Genomic DNA, 24,000 nt, shown 5'->3' with positions numbered 1-24,000 from the left:
ACTTTCCCAGCTGAAATTCATTGAACACCTGAGGATGAGTTTGCTCCAAAGAAACCATGTCTCTGAGGTGGATGGGGAGCCATCGAGCATAGTTCAGGGGCATAGTACAGGGGCTTATTAGATAGCATTTGGGACACTAAAGTATACTACAAACTACAGTGAGTACACCACTACAACAGTTAGTAAACTACAACTACTAGTACACTACAAGCCGACACTGAACCCCATGCTGAGTCTCACAGCAGTGATGTCACCAGTGTGCCCTGGTTGTGCTTTGACATCACTCTTATAAAAAATTACAAACCAATAGAGCTTGACCACAGCATTTCAATGAATGATCATGGATGTTGCCCTTCAACTTAATGCAATATCTGTGATCAGACCGCTTCCGAAAATGCTAATTTTGAGTCACGTAATAGCCGTCATCTTGAAAACTGGCGGCCATATTGGAATTCAATTGACACCATTGAGTTCTTCTAGTCAGAATACATTCATTTTGATGTTTGGATCATTAACACATTTCTGTTCATTCAAGTTCTACTTCAATTTTTTTTTTTTGCATTTGACGAGGCGGCCATGTTGAAAACTGGCGGCCATCTTGGATTTTCAGCTGGATAACGTACTTTTCTTAGAAAGTACATCCTGGACATCATTTGTGCCAAATTTGGTGCTTGTACCACCAAGTGAAAGATTCTTATGGAATATTGACTTAATCTGCCCCACTGATGCACGATATGGATTTTTTTCACCCGATACGATAACGATAAATATCTGCTTCTCCTGGACGATAACTGATACGATAACCAATAATTATTTCACATTTTTGTATTTAACAAATTAAGTTCTTAATCTGTATTTTATGCACACCTGGGGTAAAGAAGAAGACAAAAGGCAGATGTAGTGAGCAAAGATGGATGATTTAATATTGCATAGCTCTGACCTAACCAAATCTGACTGACATCACTTGTGACGACAAAACGAAGAACTCTTCTGATATAATATGATATGATTGTTTTAGTAAAGTGTATCACTCAATTATAGTCAATACAAAAATAAATAAAGGCTTTTATAGAACCGAAAGCCTATGCCTGCTTATATAGTAGTCTGCAGATAAAACACAATGACAAAAGGCATAGTAATTAGACTCTTATTGTCATGTTACTGATCTGTTTGAATTTTCCATTGGGGCCAGGTCTATTGAAGTGAATGGGGCAGGCATGGTTTAGGGTTAGGGTTCACATTTTAATGAAAAATGCTGCCACCAGATTAAAGCAAATACACTATGTGATGTTTACTGATGTTTTTTTAATGTAATTTGCATGTTTGTTTTCCTTATTATTGGTAAACAGATCATGGCTCTGTCCAGCAGCTGCATATAGCTCAACTCCAAAGTCCCTGTTTGGTTTATAGTGGGACTTAGCTCTCGGTTAGCACGGTTAGCCGTTAGCGGGTTGTTTTTGGAGTTAAAGACACAATCCCTGGATGTTTCATTTAAAGCATGGGGGGTTCTATATGGTTTACACCAGCTTTGGTATGAGTATGAAGTGCTTTGAATGCGGAGATGTTTGATCACAACAAGTGGTTTGTCTGCAAAATAACGCAAAATAGCAAATATCAGCCAATAACTTATCGGTCTGATAAATATCGTGCATCCCTAATAATTATCAGTCTTGATGAATTTAATCTTTTTTTTACTGAACTTTTGAAACCTACTGTGACTAATTCCGACTACAACTGACTTCCTCAATGACACAAAATGTATATTTGTCTCCACTAGCTATACAGGATCCAGTGAAGGCAGACAGACCGAGGGACATTCATTAACATGTCACACCAAAGGGCCTATTGTATTGTTGGCCTGGGCTGATAGCTCCATAACGCTCATGCAAACCTGACCACAGACTGTGAAGAGATGATAAACACACAGCATGGATCTGTCAGGCTGCCTCTCGCCAAGAGCTGCAGAAACCGTATCACTGTGATCAGACATGGGACCAAGTCATTTGGTCCAAGTCTCAAATAAGGCCCAAGTCATTTTGTTTTGGGCAAGTCAAATCAAGTCACAGGTTATGTCAAGTCCAGTCCTTAGTTAAGGCAAGTCAAGTCCCAAGTAAGTCAAATCACCGCCCCCTTCAAGATACTACAGTCTTAACTTCCTTGATAAATTGGAAAGACATTCGATTAGTACCTGTGTAACCTGTTAACCTGTTCAAAAGGTATGTCAATGAATTGAATTTGTATTGTATTATAATTATTCTAATAAGATTCTAATAAGAAATAAGAAATAGTCTAATGTTAGAGCGGCAGGCTGTAACAGTAACGACTCAAGTAACGCCGACTAACTACTAACATAATAAGTGCATAATTTGGATGCATGATCCACCTAAACCACACATGGGCAAAATGCGGCCACAGGGCCAGACCTGAACCCTGGACCCAGAGCCAGACCTGAACCCTGGACCCAGAGCCAGACCTGAACCCTGGACCCAGGGCCGCCGCTCCCTACATGCACACAACGCACTGAGTGTAGGGCACCAAGTGTCACCTAGGGAATCATCATCCAGAGCAGGAATACCACCGGACCGTGGTATTCCAAACAGACAGTGGTAATGCCCCTTCTAAAATTAACTCTCCACACGGCCAGTTTGGCATTTTTGAACTGGCCACGGTGCCTCCTTAAAAGAAAGTTGCAGGATCTCCTCGTTAATTACATGCGACGCAGTAAACAAACTCACGTTTTCCCTCAGTCACCAGTCATGCTGGACATCAGTACAAGTGCGAGATTCCTCCCATTCCCGCAAATATGTAACGTAGCCTACGTAAATACAGTGTTGTGTAGTGGAAGCCATCATCTTGCTCTATAATGACCAGAACGGGTGTTGTTCAAACTGAACATTTATTTCTTCAACATGCTGCAGCAGAAAGGGAGATAAACAGCGGACTTTTTAGTCTTGCAAGATACAATTTTTGTAGTTGAGCTACTTTCCTGCATAGGGCAGATACTTCCTTCTTGGAGTTTCAAAATAAATCATCTCTGCTTGTAACATGAAACAATTCAGGCATCTCAAGTAGCCTAAAACATAATGAAACTAGAACGACCGCAACGCGGACTTATGCCTCCGCCATTAGTTCATTCTTGAGTCCAAATCGTCATTTGAGGCAAATTGGAAGAAATTCCATCAAGGCGGTCCTGTGATGTTGCGTTACAGAGCTTGGAAATTGGGTGTGTGAAGTCACAGTGACCTTGAACTTTGACCACCAAAATGTAATCAGTTCATCCTTGAGGCCAAGTTAATGTTTGAGGCAAATTTGATGAAATTCCATCAAGACATTCCTGAGATATCGCGTTAACAAGCTTGAAAATGGCATTCGAGAGGTCACAGTGACCTTGACCTTTGATAACCAAAATGGAATTAGTTCATCCTTGCGTCCAAGTCGATGTTTGAGCCAAATCAGAAGAAATTCTATCAAGCCGTTCTTGAGATATTGCGTTAACCAACTTGGGAATGGCGTTCGTGAGGTCACAGTGACCTTGAAGTTTGACCACCAAAATGTAATCAGTTCATCCTTGAGGCCAAGTTAATGTTTGAGGCAAATTTGATGAAATTCCGTCAAGGCATTCCTGAGATATGGCGTTAACAAGCTTGAAAATGGCGTTGGAGAGGTCACAGTGACCTTGACCTTTGATCACCAAAATGTAATCCATTCATCCTTGCGCCCAAGTGATGCGATGTTTGAGGCAAATTGATGAAACTCCGTCAAGGCATTTCTGAGATGTTGCGCTAACAAGCTTGAAAATGGCGTTTGAGAGGTCACAGTGACCTTGACCTTTGACCTTTGACCACCAAAATCTAATCAGATCATCCTTGAGTCTAAGTCAATGTTTGAGGCAAATTTGATGAAATTCCGTCAAGGCATTCGTGAGATATCTTGTTAACAAGCTGGAAAATGGTGTTTGAGAGGTCACAGTGACCTTGACCTTTGACCTTTGACCACCAAAATCTAATCAGTCCATCCTTGAGTCCAAGTCGATGTTTGAGACAAGTTTGATTAAATTCCGTCAAGGCATTCCTGAGATATCGCGTTAACAAGCTTGAAAATGGCGTTTGAGAGGTCACAGTGACCTTAACCTTTGACCTTTGACCACCAAAATCTAATCAGATCATCCTTGAGTCTAAGTCGATGTTTGAGGCTCATTTTATGAAATTCCGTCAAGGCATTCCTTAGATATCGTGTTAACAAACATCGTACGGACGTACGGACGGACAACCCGGATCCATAATGCCTCCGGCCTGGCTATCGCCGGCGGAGGCATAATTACTATTACCAGATTTCTCAATACACACACACACACACACACACACACACACACACACACACACACACACACACACAGATTGCATTTGTGAATTCTTCTTGCAGGGAGTGGGTGGGGGCACAATGAAAAAATGTACGCTTAGGGCACCCAAATGGCCGCTGCCTGGACCATCTCAATCCGGCCCTCAACATCCTCAAAAGAAAAAACAACAAACCCCAAAGACTAAATAAAAGGCAGAATGATGTTAATAAATCTCATCTGCTACAGCCATTGTATTTGTATCACAGTAGATTAGATTATTATATTATATCAGGGGATTAACAGGAGAAATGATCAATCACAACGGGAGAGAGGGTTCAAAAATAGGGAGACTCTCGTGAAAATCAGGAGTGTTGGCAGGCCTGATGTCCAATATGTGGCCCTTCGCTTACTTGATGTAAGTCAGTGTGGCCCTCTGCCCACCCCTGATCTAAACCCACCTAAATGGGTCCAGTCCCGACTCCCGGGGCTCTAATCAATGTTTTGCTCACACCTGTTTTACTTCCTGCCCTTTAGACACAAAATGGCTGATTTGGGTGGGATGGAATAGAATAGAATAGAATAGAATAGGATATAATAGAATAGAATAGAATAGAATAGGATAGAATAGAATAGAATAGGATAGGATAGGATAGGATAGAATAGAATAGGATAGGATAGAATAGGATAGGATAGAATAGGATAGAATAGAATAGAATAGGATAGGATAGGATAGGATAGAATAGAATAGGATAGGATAGAATAGGATAGAATAGAATAGAATAGGATAGGATAGGATAGGATAGAATAGGATAGAATAGAATAGAATAGGATAGAATAGGATAGGATAGGATAGAATAGGATAGAATAGAATAGAATAGGATAGGATAGGATAGAATAGAATAGAATAGGATAGGATAGAATAGAATAGAATAGGATAGAATAGAATAGGATAGAATAGAATAGGATAGAATAGAATAGAATAGAATAGAATAGAATAGGATAGAATAGAATAGGATAGAATAGAATAGGATAGAATAGAATAGAATAGGATAGAATAGAATAGGATAGAATAGAATAGAATAGGATAGGATAGGATAGAATAGGATAGAATAGGATAGGATAGGATAGAATAGAATAGGATAGAATAGAATAGAATAGGATAGAATAGGATAGAATAGAATAGAATAGAATAGGATAGAATAGAATAGGATAGAATAGAATAGAATAGGATAGGATAGGATAGAATAGGATAGGATAGGATAGAATAGGATAGAATAGGATAGAATAGAATAGAATAGGATAGAATAGAATAGGATAGGATAGGATAGAATAGAATAGGATAGGATAGAATAGGATAGAATAGGATAGAATAGAATAGAATAGGATAGAATAGAATAGGATAGAATAGAATAGAATAGGATAGGATAGGATAGAATAGGATAGGATAGGATAGGATAGAATAGAATAGGATAGAATAGAATAGGATAGGATAGAATAGAATAGGATAGAATAGAATAGGATAGAATAGAATAGAATAGGATAGAATAGAATAGGATAGAATAGAATAGAATAGGATAGGATAGGATAGAATAGGATAGGATAGGATAGGATAGAATAGAATAGGATAGGATAGGATAGGATAGAATAGAATAGAATAGGATAGGATAGGATAGGATAGAATAGAATAGGATAGAATAGAATAGAATAGGATAGGATAGGATAGGATAGAATAGAATAGAATAGGATAGAATAGAATAGAATAGGATAGAATAGAATAGAATAGGATAGGATAGGATAGGATAGAATAGAATAGGATAGGATAGAATAGGATAGAATAGAATAGAATAGGATAGGATAGGATAGGATAGAATAGAATAGGATAGAATAGAATAGAATAGAATAGAATAGAATAGGATAGAATAGGATAGAATAGAATAGAATAGAATAGAATAGGATAGAATAGAATAGGATAGAATAGAATAGGATAGAATAGAATAGGATAGAATAGAATAGGATAGGATAGGATAGAATAGAATAGAATAGAATAGAATAGAATAGAATAGGATAGAATAGAATAGGATAGAATAGGATAGAATAGAATAGAATAGGATAGAATAGAATAGAATAGAATAGGATAGAATAGAATAGGATAGAATAGAATAGGATAGAATAGAATAGAATAGAATAGGATAGGATAGGATAGAATAGGATAGAATAGAATAGAATAGAATAGGATAGAATAGAATAGGATAGAATAGAATAGGATAGAATAGGATAGGATAGAATAGAATAGGATAGGATAGAATAGAATAGAATAGAATAGGATAGGATAGGATAGAATAGGATAGGATAGGATAGGATAGAATAGAATAGAATAGAATAGAATAGAATAGGATAGAATAGAATAGGATAGAATAGAATAGGATAGAATAGAATAGAATAGAATAGGATAGAATAGAATAGGATAGAATAGAATAGGATAGAATAGAATAGGATAGGATAGGATAGAATAGAATAGAATAGGATAGAATAGAATAGAATAGAATAGGATAGAATAGAATAGGATAGAATAGAATAGGATAGAATAGAATAGAATAGGATAGGATAGGATAGAATAGAATAGAATAGAATAGAATAGAATAGAATAGGATAGAATAGAATAGGATAGAATAGAATAGAATAGAATAGGATAGAATAGAATAGGATAGAATAGAATAGGATAGAATAGAATAGAATAGGATAGGATAGAATAGAATAGAATAGAATAGGATAGGATAGAATAGAATAGAATAGAATAGAATAGAATAGAATAGGATAGGATAGGATAGGATAGAATAGAATAGGATAGGATAGGATAGGATAGAATAGAATAGAATAGAATAGAATAGAATAGGATAGAATAGAATAGAATAGAATAGGATAGGATAGAATAGAATAGAATAGAATAGAATAGGATAGGATAGAATAGAATAGAATAGAATAGAATAGAATAGAATAGAATAGAATAGGATAGAATAGAATAGAATAGAATAGAATAGGATAGAATAGAATAGAATAGAATAGAATAGAATAGAATAGAATAGGATAGAATAGAATAGAATAGAATAGGATAGAATAGAATAGAATAGAATAGAATAGAATAGAATAGGATAGAATAGAATAGAATAGAATAGAATAGGATAGAATAGAATAGAATAGAATAGAATAGGATAGAATAGAATAGAATAGAATAGAATAGAATAGAATAGAATAGGATAGAATAGAATAGAATAGGATAGGATAGGATAGAATAGAATAGAATAGAATAGAATAGAATAGAATAGGATAGAATAGAATAGGATAGGATAGGATAGAATAGAATAGAATAGAATAGAATAGAATAGGATAGGATAGAATAGAATAGAATAGGATAGGATAGGATAGAATAGAATAGAATAGAATAGAATAGAATAGAATAGGATAGAATAGAATAGGATAGGATAGGATAGAATAGAATAGAATAGAATAGAATAGAATATAATAGGATAGAATAGGATAGAATAGAATAGAATATAATAGGATAGAATAGAATAGGATAGGATAGGATAGAATAGAATAGAATAGAATAGAATAGAATATAATAGGATAGAATAGGATAGAATAGAATAGAATATAATAGGATAGAATAGGATAGGATAGAATAGAATAGGATAGAATAGGATAGAATAGGATAGAATAGGATAGAATAGGATAGAATAGAATAGAATAGGATAGAATAGAATAGGATAGAATAGAATAGGATAGAATAGAATAGAATAGAATAGAATAGAATAGAATAGAATAGGATAGAATAGAATAGGATAGAATAGGATAGAATAGAATAGAATAGGATAGAATAGAATAGGATAGAATAGAATAGGATAGAATAGAATAGAATAGAATAGAATAGAATAGAATAGGATAGAATAGAATAGGATAGAATAGAATAGAATAGAATAGAATAGAATAGAATAGAATATAATAGAATAGAATAGAATAGAATAGGATAGAATAGAATAGGATAGGATAGGATAGAATAGAATAGAATAGAATAGAATAGAATAGAATAGAATAGGATAGAATAGAATAGGATAGAATAGAATAGAATAGGATAGAATAGAATAGAATAGAATAGGATAGGATAGAATAGGATAGAATAGAATAGAATAGAATAGAATGAATGTGCGGCTGCACCTGTACGAGCTGCAGCAGGTATCTCAGCACGTCGTCGTCTCCCAGCGTCTCCAGCTTCCTGACAGCCATGGAGCGCACCTGAGCGTCTGAGTAGTGACAGTCCAACAGCTGCACAGCCAGCCCCACGTCCAGACCGCTGCAGCGGGACAGGGGACACACACAGGGGGACAGGGGACACACACAGGGGGACAGGGGGACAAATTGATCATAGAATAATGCAAACATGCCTGCAGATGTATGGTGTTAGAATTTATACTTTTAAGCTGGGATGTGTTCTTGTGTAAACTTAATAAAAAACTAACACAGCTACCAGCCAGCAGTGACTACTGTTTACATTTGAAGGATGACGTAACATAATTATTTAAATTTTCAGCCACTTAAGTTGTAATGTCATCTAACCTGCATGTGTTACCATGTGACATGACTTTGGGGTGCGTTCAAAGCGTTTCCACAACATAACCTATTCAGAGCAGAGGAGACAATTCAAAATACTCTCATCCATAAACTACTATTTGAACGCTAATATTATCCTGAACATAACTTCTTCAGATGGCAATGTTATCCGTTTTGGGCAGCTCTGATAGCCAGCCTATCCTTATCAGCTAAAGGAAAATAGGAGAATGTTGAAATAATTTCCCAGGAAAACAAAAAAGTTTTTCCAGGACATTTTACTATTTCCCTCTCGTTTTCCATGACTGGAAAATTGTTTTCCAGATTTTCCAGGACGCCTGGGAACCCTGAGAGAGCACACATAGCGCCGTGCGTTATCGCACCCTGTACCTGCTGTCCCAGACGCTGCTGCGCTCCAACAGGCGGTGCGTGGTCAAAACGTCTTCCTGTTTCCCCCAGCGGACCGAGCCCAGCAGCTTGGGATAGGCCCTGAGCACAGGAAGACACGGGTTTGGCTCCAGAACCACATATTCCGCAACCACATATTCAGAGCTATCTTAAAACCTCTACTTGTGAAAAATATATGTTTCGGAGGATAGAAAGAATCATTTTAGAATCATTGTTTTGTCTGGTGTGTTGCAGGCAGCTAAGTGCTTTGCAAAACTGAATTATTTTAGCATTTTGGGATGAAACCCTTTGTAGTTTAATAATTTGCCCCCTCAGTTGAAATTGGCTGACATGACTGTATTTCAGTAGCTGCAGCGGCTCATTTCTGAAGCTAGAGTGAAGATCATTGGATCGTTTGAAACTAGAGAAGACCTGAGGCCTCCACTGCTCTCAACCATGTCATTCTATCTGGTCGGGAACGGACGGAAATAATGCTCCAAATGTAGGCAAAACTTTGGCGATGGAAAAACTGGCACGGCCAAGAGGTCCCTTGAGCCCTCACCTCAAGATATCTGAATGAGAATGGGTTGTGTGGGTACCCACGAGTCTCCCCTTTACAGACACGCCCACTTTATGCTAATCCCATGCCGCTGTTGGCACACACCCCCAAAAAAAAAAACATGACGTTTTTTCCATGCCATATAAATGTATTATCTTGGCCTATGCCATTAGAATATTTCTACAGTCTTGGAATTGTATGAATTGGGTATGACTGGAAAGCTGAGACTCTTCAATGAGCCCAATTGCATTAATGTGTGTTGTAATAACCCGTTCAAGACAACTCGGACCGCCGGAAAAAATGGGTTCCGACCTGTAAAAAGTGAATTGAACGGTCGTTCAGGCCGGAATTACAGCTCGGAAATTCAGGTATCATCCAGAGCTCTGGTTTCTCCGAGTTGACGTCACAGCCACATCAAAATGGCAACTTTTGTTTTTATTTTTGTTTATTATAATATAATTATTATAAAGACGTTTGTTGACGTTTTAACACACAATTTGAGGTCTTAATTATGTAATGTTAACGTTTGTGTTTTTGTGTTTGTGTCATCTGTGTTTCGCTCTGTGTGAAATTCAGCATTCAGCATGTTCGGTTAGCATTGTTCCCTAGTAACCTAGGTAGCTACCATGCTAAAGCGGGTTTGGGTTGAAACAGTTTGGTTTCCCACCCGAGCGGGAGGTGCAGTGTGAATGCAAATCTGTCGGGCCGGAGGTTCCGTGTTGAAACTTACGGCGGTCCGAGTTGTCTTGAATGCGGTATTAGTCCCCATAGTATTCATGTGTGTTGTTAGTCCCCATAGTATCCATGTGTGTTGTTAGTCATAGTAGCCATCTCATTGTAGTGAGACCATTTTTCCAAACTGGACCTCATCTGTTCATCGGGGACCACGCTCGGGACCCGTAACACCTACCCTGTTTTTCATTAATGTTGCAGTATAATTGTAACCTGACGCTGCTTCACATTCTGCTTCACAAACTACATGGTGGTGGTGTTGTGAACGTGTGAACTCAATACCGCCCCATCTGGCGGAGTCAGGTTAGTATAATTGGGCCTTTAGTGTCCGTGTCGACAGGATGTGTTTAATTGAGCTGCCAGCGCCTTTTCTGCAATTCATTCTCGATGGGATGGAGGCACTAGAAACGCTGCTCTTCCCAGCAGCGCGCCTGGGGTTTAAGCGCTCTCGACGGCTGGTGTTTTTTGGGCGGAGCGCTCGGGCCGCCTCAAGCAGAGAAAAGTTCAACGTTTGATCAACAGAGGCGCGCTGGTCATCAATGTCGCTTCTTTCAACAGCAACACATCAGCGCTGTGTCTGTGCGCGTTGGAAACGCTCTGGACATGATTTCCAAAGCAGTCAGAAAACGCTTCCTGTCGACACGACACACCCCCCTTGGTCATTTTTGTTTGGGGAACCGGGAACCATTAGTCGTACCTGGGATGGCGCATACACTCGTGCCTGAAGTGCCAGAGCAGCTCCTTGTCCTCGGGGCTGAGCGGGTGGAGGGGGTCTGTGGCCAGGATGGCCTCAAACTGCTTCCTCAGGTGGTTGGGCATCTCCCTCTGCCCTCGCTCCCCGCCCCCCGCCTCCTCCGCCCCAGCCCCCGCCTCGCGCCCCGTCACCTGTCAGATCAGATGATTACTTTAGCCTTCATGGAGCACTGGAGGAATGAGTCCAGAAGACCTTTAGCCTTCATGGAGCACTGGAGGAATGAGTCCAGAAGACCTGGACGCACTTCCAGCTCGTACGTGTCAAAGGCAATGGGATTTTTATATGGGGGTTTCGGTTAAATGCACAAAATAAGGTCTGTTGTTAACCAAAGTTGATGAAAGAGCGAAGTTCGTCTTCAGCAAGATACTCTTCACAAACGAGGAGCACTTTTATGACTTTTGGAGCATTTTCCGAAGACGGTGTTAAAGAAAAATGCATTTACGTTTTCAAAAGTCATAAAAGTGGTCCTCATTTTGTCAAGATGATCTTGCAGAACACAAACCTCGCTGTTTCATACACTTTTGTTCACCACAGACCTTATTTCATGCATGTAACCGAAATTCCCATACAAAAATCTCATTCACTTTTACACCTACGAACCAGGAAGTGGAGGGACTTCTGGGTACAGTAAGCCTACAAAAATATGTCATCCCTGCGGTGCTCTATTCTCTCCATTATTTGTCTTAGGCATTTGAGAGAACAATACAGTAGGTGGCGTCGTACTACACATATACAGTACATACAATATGTCATTCTACAGTAGGCCTACATGTACAATCAAACTACAATTAACATATAACGGCATTCTATCCATATACAGGAAAAACATACACACAAAGAGTATTACTTAATATTGCAGAGATGCCCTACAATGTAGGGCATCCATCCTGGGTTTTCAAAGTCTGAGACTGTGGGCCTCCCCTCAGACAAGGCTTGGAAAAATGTCAAGATAGCCTGATATTGCTGTTTGACATACTTCAGACGACACCAAATACATCAAAAAAGGTCTGTCTGAACCTGAACTAACGCATTTATTAGGTTCTGACTCAAAAGTACTGTATCTTTGAACTATCTCTTTAACCAAATCACACACATTTAGGCTCTACTATGTGATCTCCCCTTGATAACTAATGTCATATTTTTCACTTCCATTCACCGAGCCTCCCCTGAAACTGTTTGGAGTCCCCCTAGGGAGGCCCGCCTCCCACTTTGAAAACCTCTGCCCTCCATCAAAATATTGCACAAATGCCGTATACACAAATATACTGCACCTCCCCCCCAAGAAAGATGTCATGATGAATAAGTGAGATATTGCACATTTGTCACAGACCTCGCGGCTCTTGGGCAGCACCACGGGGTAGCAGTATTTGTCCAGTAGGATAGCGACGGCCATGGAGGAGGCCTTGTCCGGATTGGTGGCGGAGGTGAGCTTGTCGGCATTGATGGAGCTGGAGTTCTCCTCGCTCTTCTCGGGCATCTTCCACATGTGGAGGATGAACTCGCCCTGACGCAGCAGAGAGCGGTGGTCCACCAGCAGCAGGTTCACGTAGTACAGCAGACGACTCTTGGTCTTCGCTGATGGAGAGGAAGAAAGACAGAGAAATGAGCCTCACTCTGTTGACTGTCAACATGACAAGATGTTACAGATGCTCAATATTGGATTTTCTTGCCGATATCCGATATGCCGATATTTTCCAACTCGCCGATGCCGATGCAGACACCGATGACAATTTGCTCGCATTTTCCCTAATTTCAGAGAACATCAAGGGCCCTATCTTCGTACAGGCGGTATCCCCTATTAGCGCTTGCGCACCTGTTTGCGCGTGCCTTGAAGCAGGGAAGATTGCAGTCCGCTGTCCAGGTGTTATGCCGAGTTTTGCACCCCAGCGCCGACAGCATCCCCACCTCACGGGAGCATATTGTAATGATTTATATAGAAATGTAACTGTTTAAAAGTGATATAATTGTCTGGTAGACGTGACCTCCCTGATTTCTAAGTTAAAACAGCCCCGAAATATGTTGGGGATGCAATTCTCGGCAGGGATGCGGAAACGTTCACGACACGTGTCGCAGGCGCAAATTAGAGCCATGCCAAAATCATCTGCGCCCCAAAATGCCTGCGCAAACGGGATTTGGGCGGTCTTAACTACCAGAATTATTCACGGGTGTGGCCAGGCAAGGCTGGGCATTATGTCAAATCAAAACCAATCAGATTCCCGTCTCGCAATGGCTATTTGCGCGAGGCATGCAATATGCTGTAATTCTCTCCATGCGTAATAGAGTGTACTCACTCGTGCGAGGACAGAGAGAGATGGAGAGAGCTTATTGACAGATCGTCTGTGGTGCCAACGACCCTCCGGGTTATGAAGGTAAATAGCCTATGTCCATTGTCCAACAAGTTTTCTCAATTCATTTCCCTCTTTGCGATGTAATAAAAGTTTCTCAGTGAGTTATAGTTGATTGCCTCACTGAATTATCTGCTAATACCCAATTTTAGCAGCATAATTTGATGTCCTGGCGTGGCAAGGCTGTGCGTAATGACATCTCAAAAAGGAATTTTACTTTGCACTGCGCTGCGCTGCACGGAGATTATGATGCGCTCTCAGCACAGCGAGGTATTTAGCACGTAAGAGGTCCTTTTCAAATCTCTTAGCGCAAAGTAATTGTGCGCTGCTGACGATAGGATAGTGCCATCTATCCTCAGTAGTGGCAGTCAATGCCCACTACAATTATAACAGGCATGCGCTTGTGCCCGCCCCCAATTTGCATTGCGCACGGCGTTAAACGAGCGCAAACGCTAAATTGCCGCTTTTGGGAAGATAGAGCCCCAAGTCTCTCCTGTAGTGGAATGAACACATTACTATGCCTCCTCTTATGGTGGCAGATGCAGACATAAATACACTGCTTTTCAAAATGTACACATTCAGTGGGCAAAATAAGAAAACTACTTCAACTTAGATTATGTACAACAGTGGTTCTCAACCTTTTTGAGCTGCGACCCCCAAAAAACTTTAGGCTGGGGTTCGCGACCCCCCCCCCCCCCCTCCCGCCACTACTCAACCCAACAATAGTGCGCACGCATTCACACACTGATTTCACTCACTCACTGAAGTAGTTTTTATAGTTTATATAGCTTTGTAATACATTAAATCATTGTTATGGGAGATTTAATCATCAATGAATTTTTCTTTTTCTTTTTTGACAATCATCCCACGAACCCCCAGAATAATCTTGCGACCCGCTGGGGGGTCCCGACCCCCAGGTTGAGAACCACTGATGTACAACATGGCATATACAGTAGCATTTAGTCAAGGATTTAGTCCAGCATGGAGCATTTGGGTATCATTGAAGCATCATTTTATCGGCCTGTCATATCGGCAGAAATGTTCGTTTCGGGCCGATATTTCATTTGAAAGTCTTTACCGATGACGTGTCAATATCATCGTGCATCCCTATAAGAAACCAATAGTGAGGAGTGCAAGGGAAGACAGAGACAGCATCAAACAGCAGGAAACATATGTCACCTTGTTTTCAGCTTGGGCCAATTCACATAGATGCACCATTTCACCTGCATCGCAGCAATGAATGAATATGACATTGTGTGCTGCCGCTTTGACCAAACAGTGTCATTTTGAAAATGCCAGAACAGAAAAATTAAACTAATCATCGACCAAAGTTTTGGCAAAATCCAGGACAGGATGGTGGTGCAGGACGGAAGGACAGACAGACGGGCCGATTCATAGTCCCTCCCCCGCTTTCATCGTGGTGAACAGCAAACATAACAGGAGTCTTTTCTTTGACCTCACCATCATGGGTGCCACTTCCTCCTCCACTTCCTGTGTTGTCCTGGTAGGCGGAGCTTCCCTTGGAGTTCGGGGTCTGGACTGGCTTCCCGCAGGACACCTGGACGGGGACAACAGGTCAGCACAGAACAGAACAGAATATAGTAGAAGTAGAAAGACAAATTCTTGCCAGTTTACTGAGCATCCTTCAATATCTCTTGAATATATCTTATATCAGAGCATGAGGATAATGTCATCCTACTGCCAAAATCGTTTTTCAGCTGTGTTTAACACATTCACTGCCAGCCGTTTTTTTTTCACTGTAGGTAGGTTCTGCCAGAGGGTTTCCTTGAGGATTCTGGCTCATCTTTCAAGACCCGAGGATTCTTTTCTGCTAAGATTTTGTGAACACACAATATCTCAAAAGAACTAATAGAATGTGTGCTTTCTCTGTCTAAAAGAGTTAGTTTGTAGAGTTAGCAGTCATGTAAGCATTAGCAGTTGAATACAGCATGGTTTCAGCGTCAGAAAAATTATTCAGAGATAAACGGCTTTTTGTGAAATTCGATAGAACAGTCACTTCAACCATTCATCCCTGGCATCAGTAAGACGTCAGACATCCAAACAATAGTTCTGAACAGCAACCTCCTCCATAACAGCAGGAAACCCCCCTCCGCTTCCAACTCCTCCCTCCGTGTGTGTCCTCTTGGCCGCAGCGGCCGTGCCACAAGCTCGTTGCTGCTGCTGTAACCTCGCTCATTGCTTTGCTGCTGCTGTGCCTGTCTGCGCGGCCGCTGTTTGAGGAAGTCTGGATGGACTCGCTCGCTTCTTGGAGTTTTGGCTGAGAGCTTTGATGAAGCTTTTGCGATTCTGGTCATATTTATGCTGCGTGTTTCAAAGTGTGTCCCACCCGCAATCCACTATGCAAATCTGCAATCCCGCACCGCCAGCAATCAGCGCGAAAACGAAAGCGCCTTCGCCAATCCACCTTCATGAGAATGGCTTCAGTCACACTGCTTTTTGCTTGCCTTCCTCTAGTCAGGAAAGCACTGTCGCCACTTAGTGGGTCGGTGGAATGGGTTGTACACGTTGTACACGTCCAATACTTATATAAGAGATGTAAAAGGGCTAGATGCACATCCCACCGTCAAAAAAACAAAATCGATTTTTTTGACGTAAAAACACGTCATTGGCAGTGAACGGTTGGATCCTGTTTGACGTAAAAACACGTCATTGGCAGTGAACGTGTTAACTTGATTAATTACTAAAACAATTATTATTAGTATTATTATTATCAAATTTATAATTGATTAATTTTCTGTTGATCCACTAATCGCTTAATTGTTTCAGCACAAGATACAAGGATCTTTCCCCAATTAAAATACATCAAAGTTGCTTGTCCTGTGAGTGAGAGTGTGAGCTTACCTGCAGGTTGAGGCGCGCGCCCTTGGGCAGGTCTCTGATGCGGATGTTGAACTCCAGCCAGCAGTTCCACAGGACTTCATCACTGAAGGGCTTGGATGAGGTCCTCTCCTGAGATGGGACAGAGACACAGGCTTTATTTACACGTCTGGTGGGTTTGAATATTATATTGATACAATAGTGCTGTTAGAAACTTGGGCCACCCGGGGTCTATTCTGGACCTCTGAGTCCACCCAGCTCCTTGGAGACTGTTTCCTGGATCCATCGAGACCGCTGACATCACAATGCTACCTGTGACATCATGTGATATGTGACGTTTCCGTCTGATTATGTCATAGATAGACAATAATAGCACAGTAGGATCTATGACATCATCGATAGAGATCATTGACAAGCGAGAGTGATGGCATCACCGACATCAAACCACGCCATTACAGACATCACAATGGATCTGTGACATCAGACATCACTGATGATGTCATAACTTTGTGACTGGCCACTGACGATGTCATAACTTTGTGACTAGCCACTGATGATGTCATAACTTCATGACTAGCCAGTAAGTAAGTAATACTTTATTTATATAGCACTTTTCAAATCCATGGATCACAAAGTGCTTTACATACAGGAAATAAAAACAGGTTTATAGCAGGTTAGCCAGTGGAAGTATCAGTGCGCCATAGGGTGATCAAGTTCTTCTATTCATAGCTTTCAAGGAGCGTTACGTGCTGCCGGGAATGCCCACCTGACGGTCAAAAAAAAAACTTGTTCATTCCGCTGCCCGCCGAGTCGACTAGTTTCTCACGCTGTGTTTGTTCAGCCAAAATGCCGGATACCTGTTGTGCTATCGATTGCACTAACCGACGAGGAGACACGCCTGGCTTGTGCTTTTACAGAATCCCGTCGGAGAAAGAAAACTCAGAAAGGAGGAGGTTGTGGATTTGTGCGATTAGACGTGGTTCAGTCGCTGGGGAGGGCAAATGGCTTTTTTTTCTACCATCAAAGTACACACGTCTTTGCGGCCAACATTTCATCAAAGGTAAGCTCAAGTAACGTTACAATAATGATTAAAATACCCCGTTAACGTTAACGTTAACATGTAACGCCCCTTGAAAGCTATGAATAGCTATGTCACGATCACAAAGTCCCACGCAGAGTAGTGAATCTGAAGAAGAAAGCTATGGCAGTCCCCTATGCGGTACCCCAGGTCCGCGTCCGAACCAGGAAGAGATCATTGGAATACTCAGAGATTAGACATGTGACAACGTACGCGATAAGATCACAAGAATTCGAACATGGGTCTTTCAAACCTGTAACAGACTCTAAGACAAGTGGTGAATTCGAACAAGAGCCTGGGCCTTTCAAGGCCGTAACGAACTCTACAACAAGTGTAGTGACTACACTATTGTATGAATATAATATTCTAATAAGGTTTTATTCCACCTCAGATGTGTTACTGATAGGTTTGGCTTACCTGGGCTAGAAGCTGCTGGCTGTGGAAGATGCTGGCCTCTACATAGACGATGAGCTCAGGGTTTTTGGGCAGGGAGGGGATGTCGATGCCCAGAACCTTCACCCTGAACTTCCTGTTGCAGTCCCACATGGAGATGGTGAACACACGCTCGTGGTCCTTCTCATCGATGGTCAGCTGCTCGTGGGTGCCTGGAGAACACAGGGAGGGAGAATACATACTGTAGTTACTGCTATCAACGAGAAACCTTCCTCTCTTTGGGAGGCTTTTAGGTGATAATAGCGTTTGCATTAACATGTTCACACTAACATCAGTGTGTTTCCTGGCTAGTTAGCTAGCTAACAGTTTGTCCAGGTTAACCGAGCTGACTCTTCTCAAGCTAGGACTAAAGACAGACAGTTGACTGTGTCACAGTAGCTTAGAGTGTTTTTGAGTAGAGACTAGGGCTAAAGACAGACAGTTGACTGTGTAACAGTAACTCAGAGTGTTTTGGAGTAGAGACTAGGGCTAAAGACAGACAGTTGACTGTGTCACAGTAGCTTAGAGTGTTTTGGAGTAGAGACTAGGGCTAAAGACAGACAGTTGACTGTGTCACAGTAACTCAGAGTGTTTTGGAGTAGAGACTAGGACTAAAGACAGACAGTTGACTGTGTCACAGTAGCTTAGAGTGTTTTGGAGTAGAGACTAGAGCTAAAGACAGACAGTTGACTCTGTCACAGTAACTCAGAGTGTTTTGGAGTCGAGACTAGGGCTAAAAAAACTCATATTTCCATCTCCGCAATATCGCCAAAGTCAGACACTGCCTCTCCTCCCCTGCTGCTCAATCCCTCATCCATGCCTTCATCTCCTCCCGCCTCGACTACTGCAACTCCCTCCACCGGCATCACCTCCCGTTCCCTCCATAGACTCCAGATGGTTCAAAACTCAGCCGCCCGCCTGCTCACTCACACCCGGTCCCGCGATCACATCACCCCTGTCCTCCACTCTCTCCACTGGCTCCCCGTCAAGCAACGTATCGACTTCAAACTACTCCTCCTCACCTTCAAAGCCCTCCACAGCCTAGCCCCCCCCTACCTGACTGACCTCCTCATCCCCCATCGCCCCTCCCGTACACTCCGATCCTCTTCTACTGCCACCCTCATCATCCCCCCATCCAGACTCAAAACCTTTGGTGACCGTGCTTTCTCCCGCGCCACACCCCGACTTTGGAACTCCCTCCCCCAGACCATCCGAGACTCTCCCTCACTCCCCACCTTCAAAACCCCACTTAGAACCTACCTGTTCTCCCAAGCTTACAACCTCCCCTACCCCTGACCACCTCCTCCAAACCATCACCCCCCCCCTCCACCCCCACCTGCCCCTCCCTCCTGTTCTCTTCCTCTCCTCTGCTTCTCCATACAACCTTGCCCTGAACCGCCACTGTTATTTGTACCTGTTGCCTGTATCTGTTGCCTGTATCTGTTGCCTGTATATGTTGCCTGTATCTGTTGCCTGTTGCCTGTATCTGTTGCCTGTTGCCTGTATCTGTTGCCTGTATCTGTTGCCTGTATATGTTGCCTGTATCTGTTGCCTGTTGCCTGTATCTGTTGCCTGTATCTGTTGCCTGTATCTGTTGCCTGTATCTGTTGCCTGTATCTGTTGCCTGTTGCCTGTATCTGTTGCCTGTATCTGTTGCCTGTATCTGTTGCCTGTATCTGTTGCCTGTTGCCTGTATGTGTTGCCTGTATCTGTTGCCTGTATATGTTGCCTGTATCTGTTGCCTGTTGCCTGTATCTGTTGCCTGTATCTGTTGCCTGTTGCCTGTATCTGTTGCCTGTATCTGTTGCCTGTATATGTTGCCTGTATCTGTTGCCTGTTGCCTGTATCTGTTGCCTGTTGCCTGTATCTGTTGCCTGTATCTGTTGCCTGTATATGTTGCCTGTATCTGTTGCCTGTTGCCTGTATCTGTTGCCTGTATCTGTTGCCTGTTGCCTGTATCTGTTGCCTGTATCTGTTGCCTGTATCTGTTGCCTGTTGCCTGTATCTGTTGCCTGTATCTGTTGCCTGTTGCCTGTATCTGTTGCCTGTATCTGTTGCCTGTATCTGTTGCCTGTTGCCTGTATCTGTTGCCTGTATCTGTTGCCTGTATCTGTTGCCTGTATCTGTTGCCTGTTGCCTGTATCTGTTGCCTGTATCTGTTGCCTGTATCTGTTGCCTGTTGCCTGTAAGGTTCAAGGTTCAAGGTTCAAGGTTTTTATTAGTCACATGCAGCATCACAGACATGTCAAGAGCAGTGAAAATTAAGGCCGCGGCCGCTCCCATATTGTGCAGACAGAATAAAAAGACAGACACGAAAAACATAGCTAAAAAGTCTGATAAGCGCTACGAGCACATAATCAAAAGTACGGTCAAAAATACACAGCAGTGAACATGGTGCACTGCATAGGGCAAAGAGGAAAAAGAAAAGAAAACAGTAAGCAAGATAAAAACGCCAGTGAACACAGTGCACTGGGTACCAGCTATTTATGAATCAAGGGCCCTGATGGCCTGAGGGAAGAAGCTGTTCTTCAATCTCTCGGTCCTCGCCGCTAGGTGTTTCATTCTCCTCCCAGAGCGCAACCTCTGAAACAAGTGGTGGCCTGGGTGAGAGCTGTCCTTCATTATTTTCGTCGCCTTGGATCTGCAGCGTTTGCTGTAGATGTCCTCCAGGCGGGGCAAGGTGGAGCGGGTGACGCGTTCCGCGGCCTTTATGACCCGCGTCAGTCTCTTCCTATCCTTGCCGTTGCAGTTTCCATACCAGGCAGAGATGCTGCTCGTCAGCACAGACTCAATCGTGGCAGAATAGAATGCCTTCAATAAGGCTGTGGATTTGGTGTGCTTCCTCAGCCTCCTGAGGTAGTACAGCTTACCCGCTGTCTTCTTCACCAAGGCGGTGACATGGGCACTCCATGTCAGGTCCCCACTGATGTTTACTCCCAGGTATTTGTAGGTATCTACCACCTCCACTGGGGTCCCGTCGATGTTGATCGGCAGATGCGGGGTCCTCTTACTCCGCCTGAAATCCATAACCATCTCCTTCGTCTTGGTGACATTCAGGAGAAGATTGTTCTCCTTACACCAGTACGCCAGGAGTTCCACCTCCTCTCGATAGGCTGTCTCGTCGTTGTTTGAGATCAGCCCCACCACCACCGTGTCGTCCGCGAATTTGCCTATGATGGTCGAGGGGTGTGTCGCCACACAGTCGTGGGTGTAGAGGGGGTAATACAGTGGGCTCAGCCCACAGCCCTGGGGGGCGCCGATGTTCAGGATCCGGGGGCCTGTGGTGGTATTGTTGCCCCACCTAACCCTCTGAGGCCTGTCAGTCAGGAAGTTGAGATGCCATGGGAGAAGAGATGGAGTAATCTCCAGGTCACTCATCTTCTTGATAAGCCTCTGAGGGACGATAGTGTTGAAGGCGGAACTGAAGTCCACACACAGCCATCGTACGTAGTTCCCCTTTCCTGCATCCAAATGAGAGTAGGTGGCATGCAGCAGGTGGGAGATTGCATCCTCAGGGCTTCTCTTTTTCCTATAGGCGAATTGGGTGGGGTCGAAGGTGTCTGGCAGTTGTTTCATAATCATGTTTTTGACCAGAGTTTCGAAGCACTTCATGAGGATGGATGTTAAAGCAACAGGCCGGTAATCATTCAGGCAACTGGGCTTATTATTTTTGGCTATGGGGACGATGGTGGACTCTTTCCATATACGGGGGATAACGCCCTGTTCTAGCGAGGCCATCCAGATAGAGTGGACTACTGGAGCTAATTGGTCGGCACAGGCTTTAACCACCCGGCCTGGGATATTATCGGGCCCGGCGGCTTTTCTGCTATTTACGCCTTTAAGAATAAGCCTTACATCATGCACAGTGAAGGTGGGTGGTTTTCTTTCTTTAGCTAATGCTAATGCTGGGGCGATAGCCTCCTGCAGGGAGTTAATGTCGGCTGGGCTAACACTGTCCTCGAACCGAGCAAAGAACTCATTTAGATCCTCAGCGAATGACGGATCATTTACTACCGGATTTGATTTGGGTTTATAATCCGTCATAATGTTGATATTTTTCCACATACTTCTGGTGTCTCTCTGCTTCATTTGGGTTTCGACTTTATTGCCAAAACGCTTCTTTGCTTTCTTAATGGTGGCCCTGAGCTCATAGGAAGCAGCTTTGTATGCGTCTTTATTTCCTGAAATTAGGCTATCTTTATAAGCCACTGCTCTGGACTTCAGAGCCTTTTTCACTGTGTTATCCACCCATGGCTTCTGATTCGAATGGACTTTTACAGTCATCACGGGAGCAACGTCATCGGTGATTTTCTCTAGAAAACCAGAGAAGGCGTTAACAAAGCTGGTGACGTCATCAGCAGGCGACCCGAATACACTCCAATCGGCGTCGTCAAGCGCGTCACGTAGCTCGTCGTCTGATGTCGCATTCCATTTGCGCGTCCGTCTCAAAGATGGCGGCGCACGTTGAACTAGAATGTTATGTTTTGGTAGCAGAAAGATTGCGGAATGATCGCTTTTCCCGAAGGGAGGCAGAGCGGATGATTTGTAACCAGCCTTAAAGGGAGTATAACAATGATCAAGCGTCCTGTCGCCTCTCGTGGCGCATGTAACGTGCTGGTGAAGATTAGGCATGACTTTCAATAGGTTGGTTTGATTGAAGTCGCCCAACACAACATTAGATGCCCTGGGGTAACGATCCGCGAATTTATATATTAAGTCCTGTAGCATGGACAGAGCTGTGTCAGTGTTCGCGGCGGGGTGAATATAAACCGCAAATATAATCACAGCAGTGGTATCGCGGGGGAGATGATGTGGGCGCGTCAGTATAACCAGATACTCAAGGTCTGGGGAACAACCACTGGACAGGACCTTCACATTTCCTGGATTTACCCACGAGCTGTTCGTCATCAAACAGACTCCACCACCCCTAGTCTTTCCCGACTTCTCGTCTCGGTCCAGTCGGTACACCGTGAATGTTTCATCCGGCTGAATCGCCGCATCAGTGACTGTAGGAGACAGCCATGTTTCCGTGAAGCAAAGAACATTGCAGTCTCTTATATCCCGCTGGTGGCGGATCCTGGCTCTTAACTCGTCCAGCTTGTTTTCTAACGATTGGACATTAGCCAGGAGAATGGATGGCAACTGTGTTTTATTCCCCTTGGCTCTGAGTTGACGCTTCGATCCGGCCTTGCATCCGCGGCGTCTTTTCCTTCTGAACGAGGAGAGAATAAGGGGGACGCTTGCCAGGCTTCTGACAATCTCACCCGGCCAGCTCTCAAAATCGTCTACAAACTGGTGAGTTACACTATTGCCGATCTCAAGTAATGTGTTCCTATCGTAGCTTATCAAAGCGTTTAGCGTGGGTAGAAAGAGACAAAGCAAGAAAACATAGAAAACAACTAGGCAGCACAATCTATATGGGACGGTCGCTAACGGCAGCCGCAGGTACAGCGCCATCTTGTCCAGGAGGTTATCTGTTGCCTGTATCTGTTGCCTGTTGCCTGTATCTGTTGCCTGTATCTGTTGCCTGTATATGTTGCCTGTATCTGTTGCCTGTTGCCTGTATCTGTTGCCTGTATCTGTTGCCTGTATCTGTATCTGTTGCCTGTTGCCTGTATCTGTTGCCTGTATCTGTTGCCTGTATATGTTGCCTGTATCTGTTGCCTGTATCTGTTGCCTGTTGCCTGTATCTGTTGCCTGTTGCCTGTATCTGTTGCCTGTATCTGTTGCCTGTATCTGTTGCCTGTTGCCTGTATCTGTTGCCTGTATCTGTTGCCTGTTGCCTGTATCTGTTGCCTGTATCTGTTGCCTGTATCTGTTGCCTGTTGCCTGTATCTGTTGCCTGTATCTGTTGCCTGTTGCCTGTATCTGTTGCCTGTATCTGTTGCCTGTATCTGTTGCCTGTTGCCTGTATCTGTTGCCTGTATCTGTTGC

The 24,000-nt window shown here is 43.0% G+C and overlaps 1 protein-coding gene across 1 annotated transcript in view; it reads right to left on the bottom strand.

The window, feature by feature from the left end:
- pik3cg (phosphatidylinositol-4,5-bisphosphate 3-kinase, catalytic subunit gamma) overlaps nt 1–24,000 on the bottom strand; it is an 84,294-nt gene that overhangs the window by 38,619 nt on the left and 21,675 nt on the right. The window contains exons 8-14 of the mRNA XM_083632241.1: nt 18,052–18,239; nt 16,581–16,688; nt 15,180–15,276; nt 12,704–12,948; nt 11,317–11,504; nt 9,332–9,430; nt 8,552–8,687 (exon numbers count right to left, since the gene is read on the bottom strand). Of these exons, the coding sequence (XP_083488367.1) occupies nt 8,552–8,687; nt 9,332–9,430; nt 11,317–11,504; nt 12,704–12,948; nt 15,180–15,276; nt 16,581–16,688; nt 18,052–18,239 (1,061 nt within the window). The remainder of the gene's footprint in view (nt 1–8,551; nt 8,688–9,331; nt 9,431–11,316; nt 11,505–12,703; nt 12,949–15,179; nt 15,277–16,580; nt 16,689–18,051; nt 18,240–24,000) is intronic.

The sequence above is a fragment of the Poromitra crassiceps genome (genome assembly GCF_964638095.1).
Source record: "Poromitra crassiceps genome assembly, chromosome: 2".
NCBI classification, from domain to species: domain Eukaryota; kingdom Metazoa; phylum Chordata; class Actinopteri; order Beryciformes; family Melamphaidae; genus Poromitra; species Poromitra crassiceps.
This window is presented reverse-complemented; position numbering and strand designations above follow the sequence as displayed.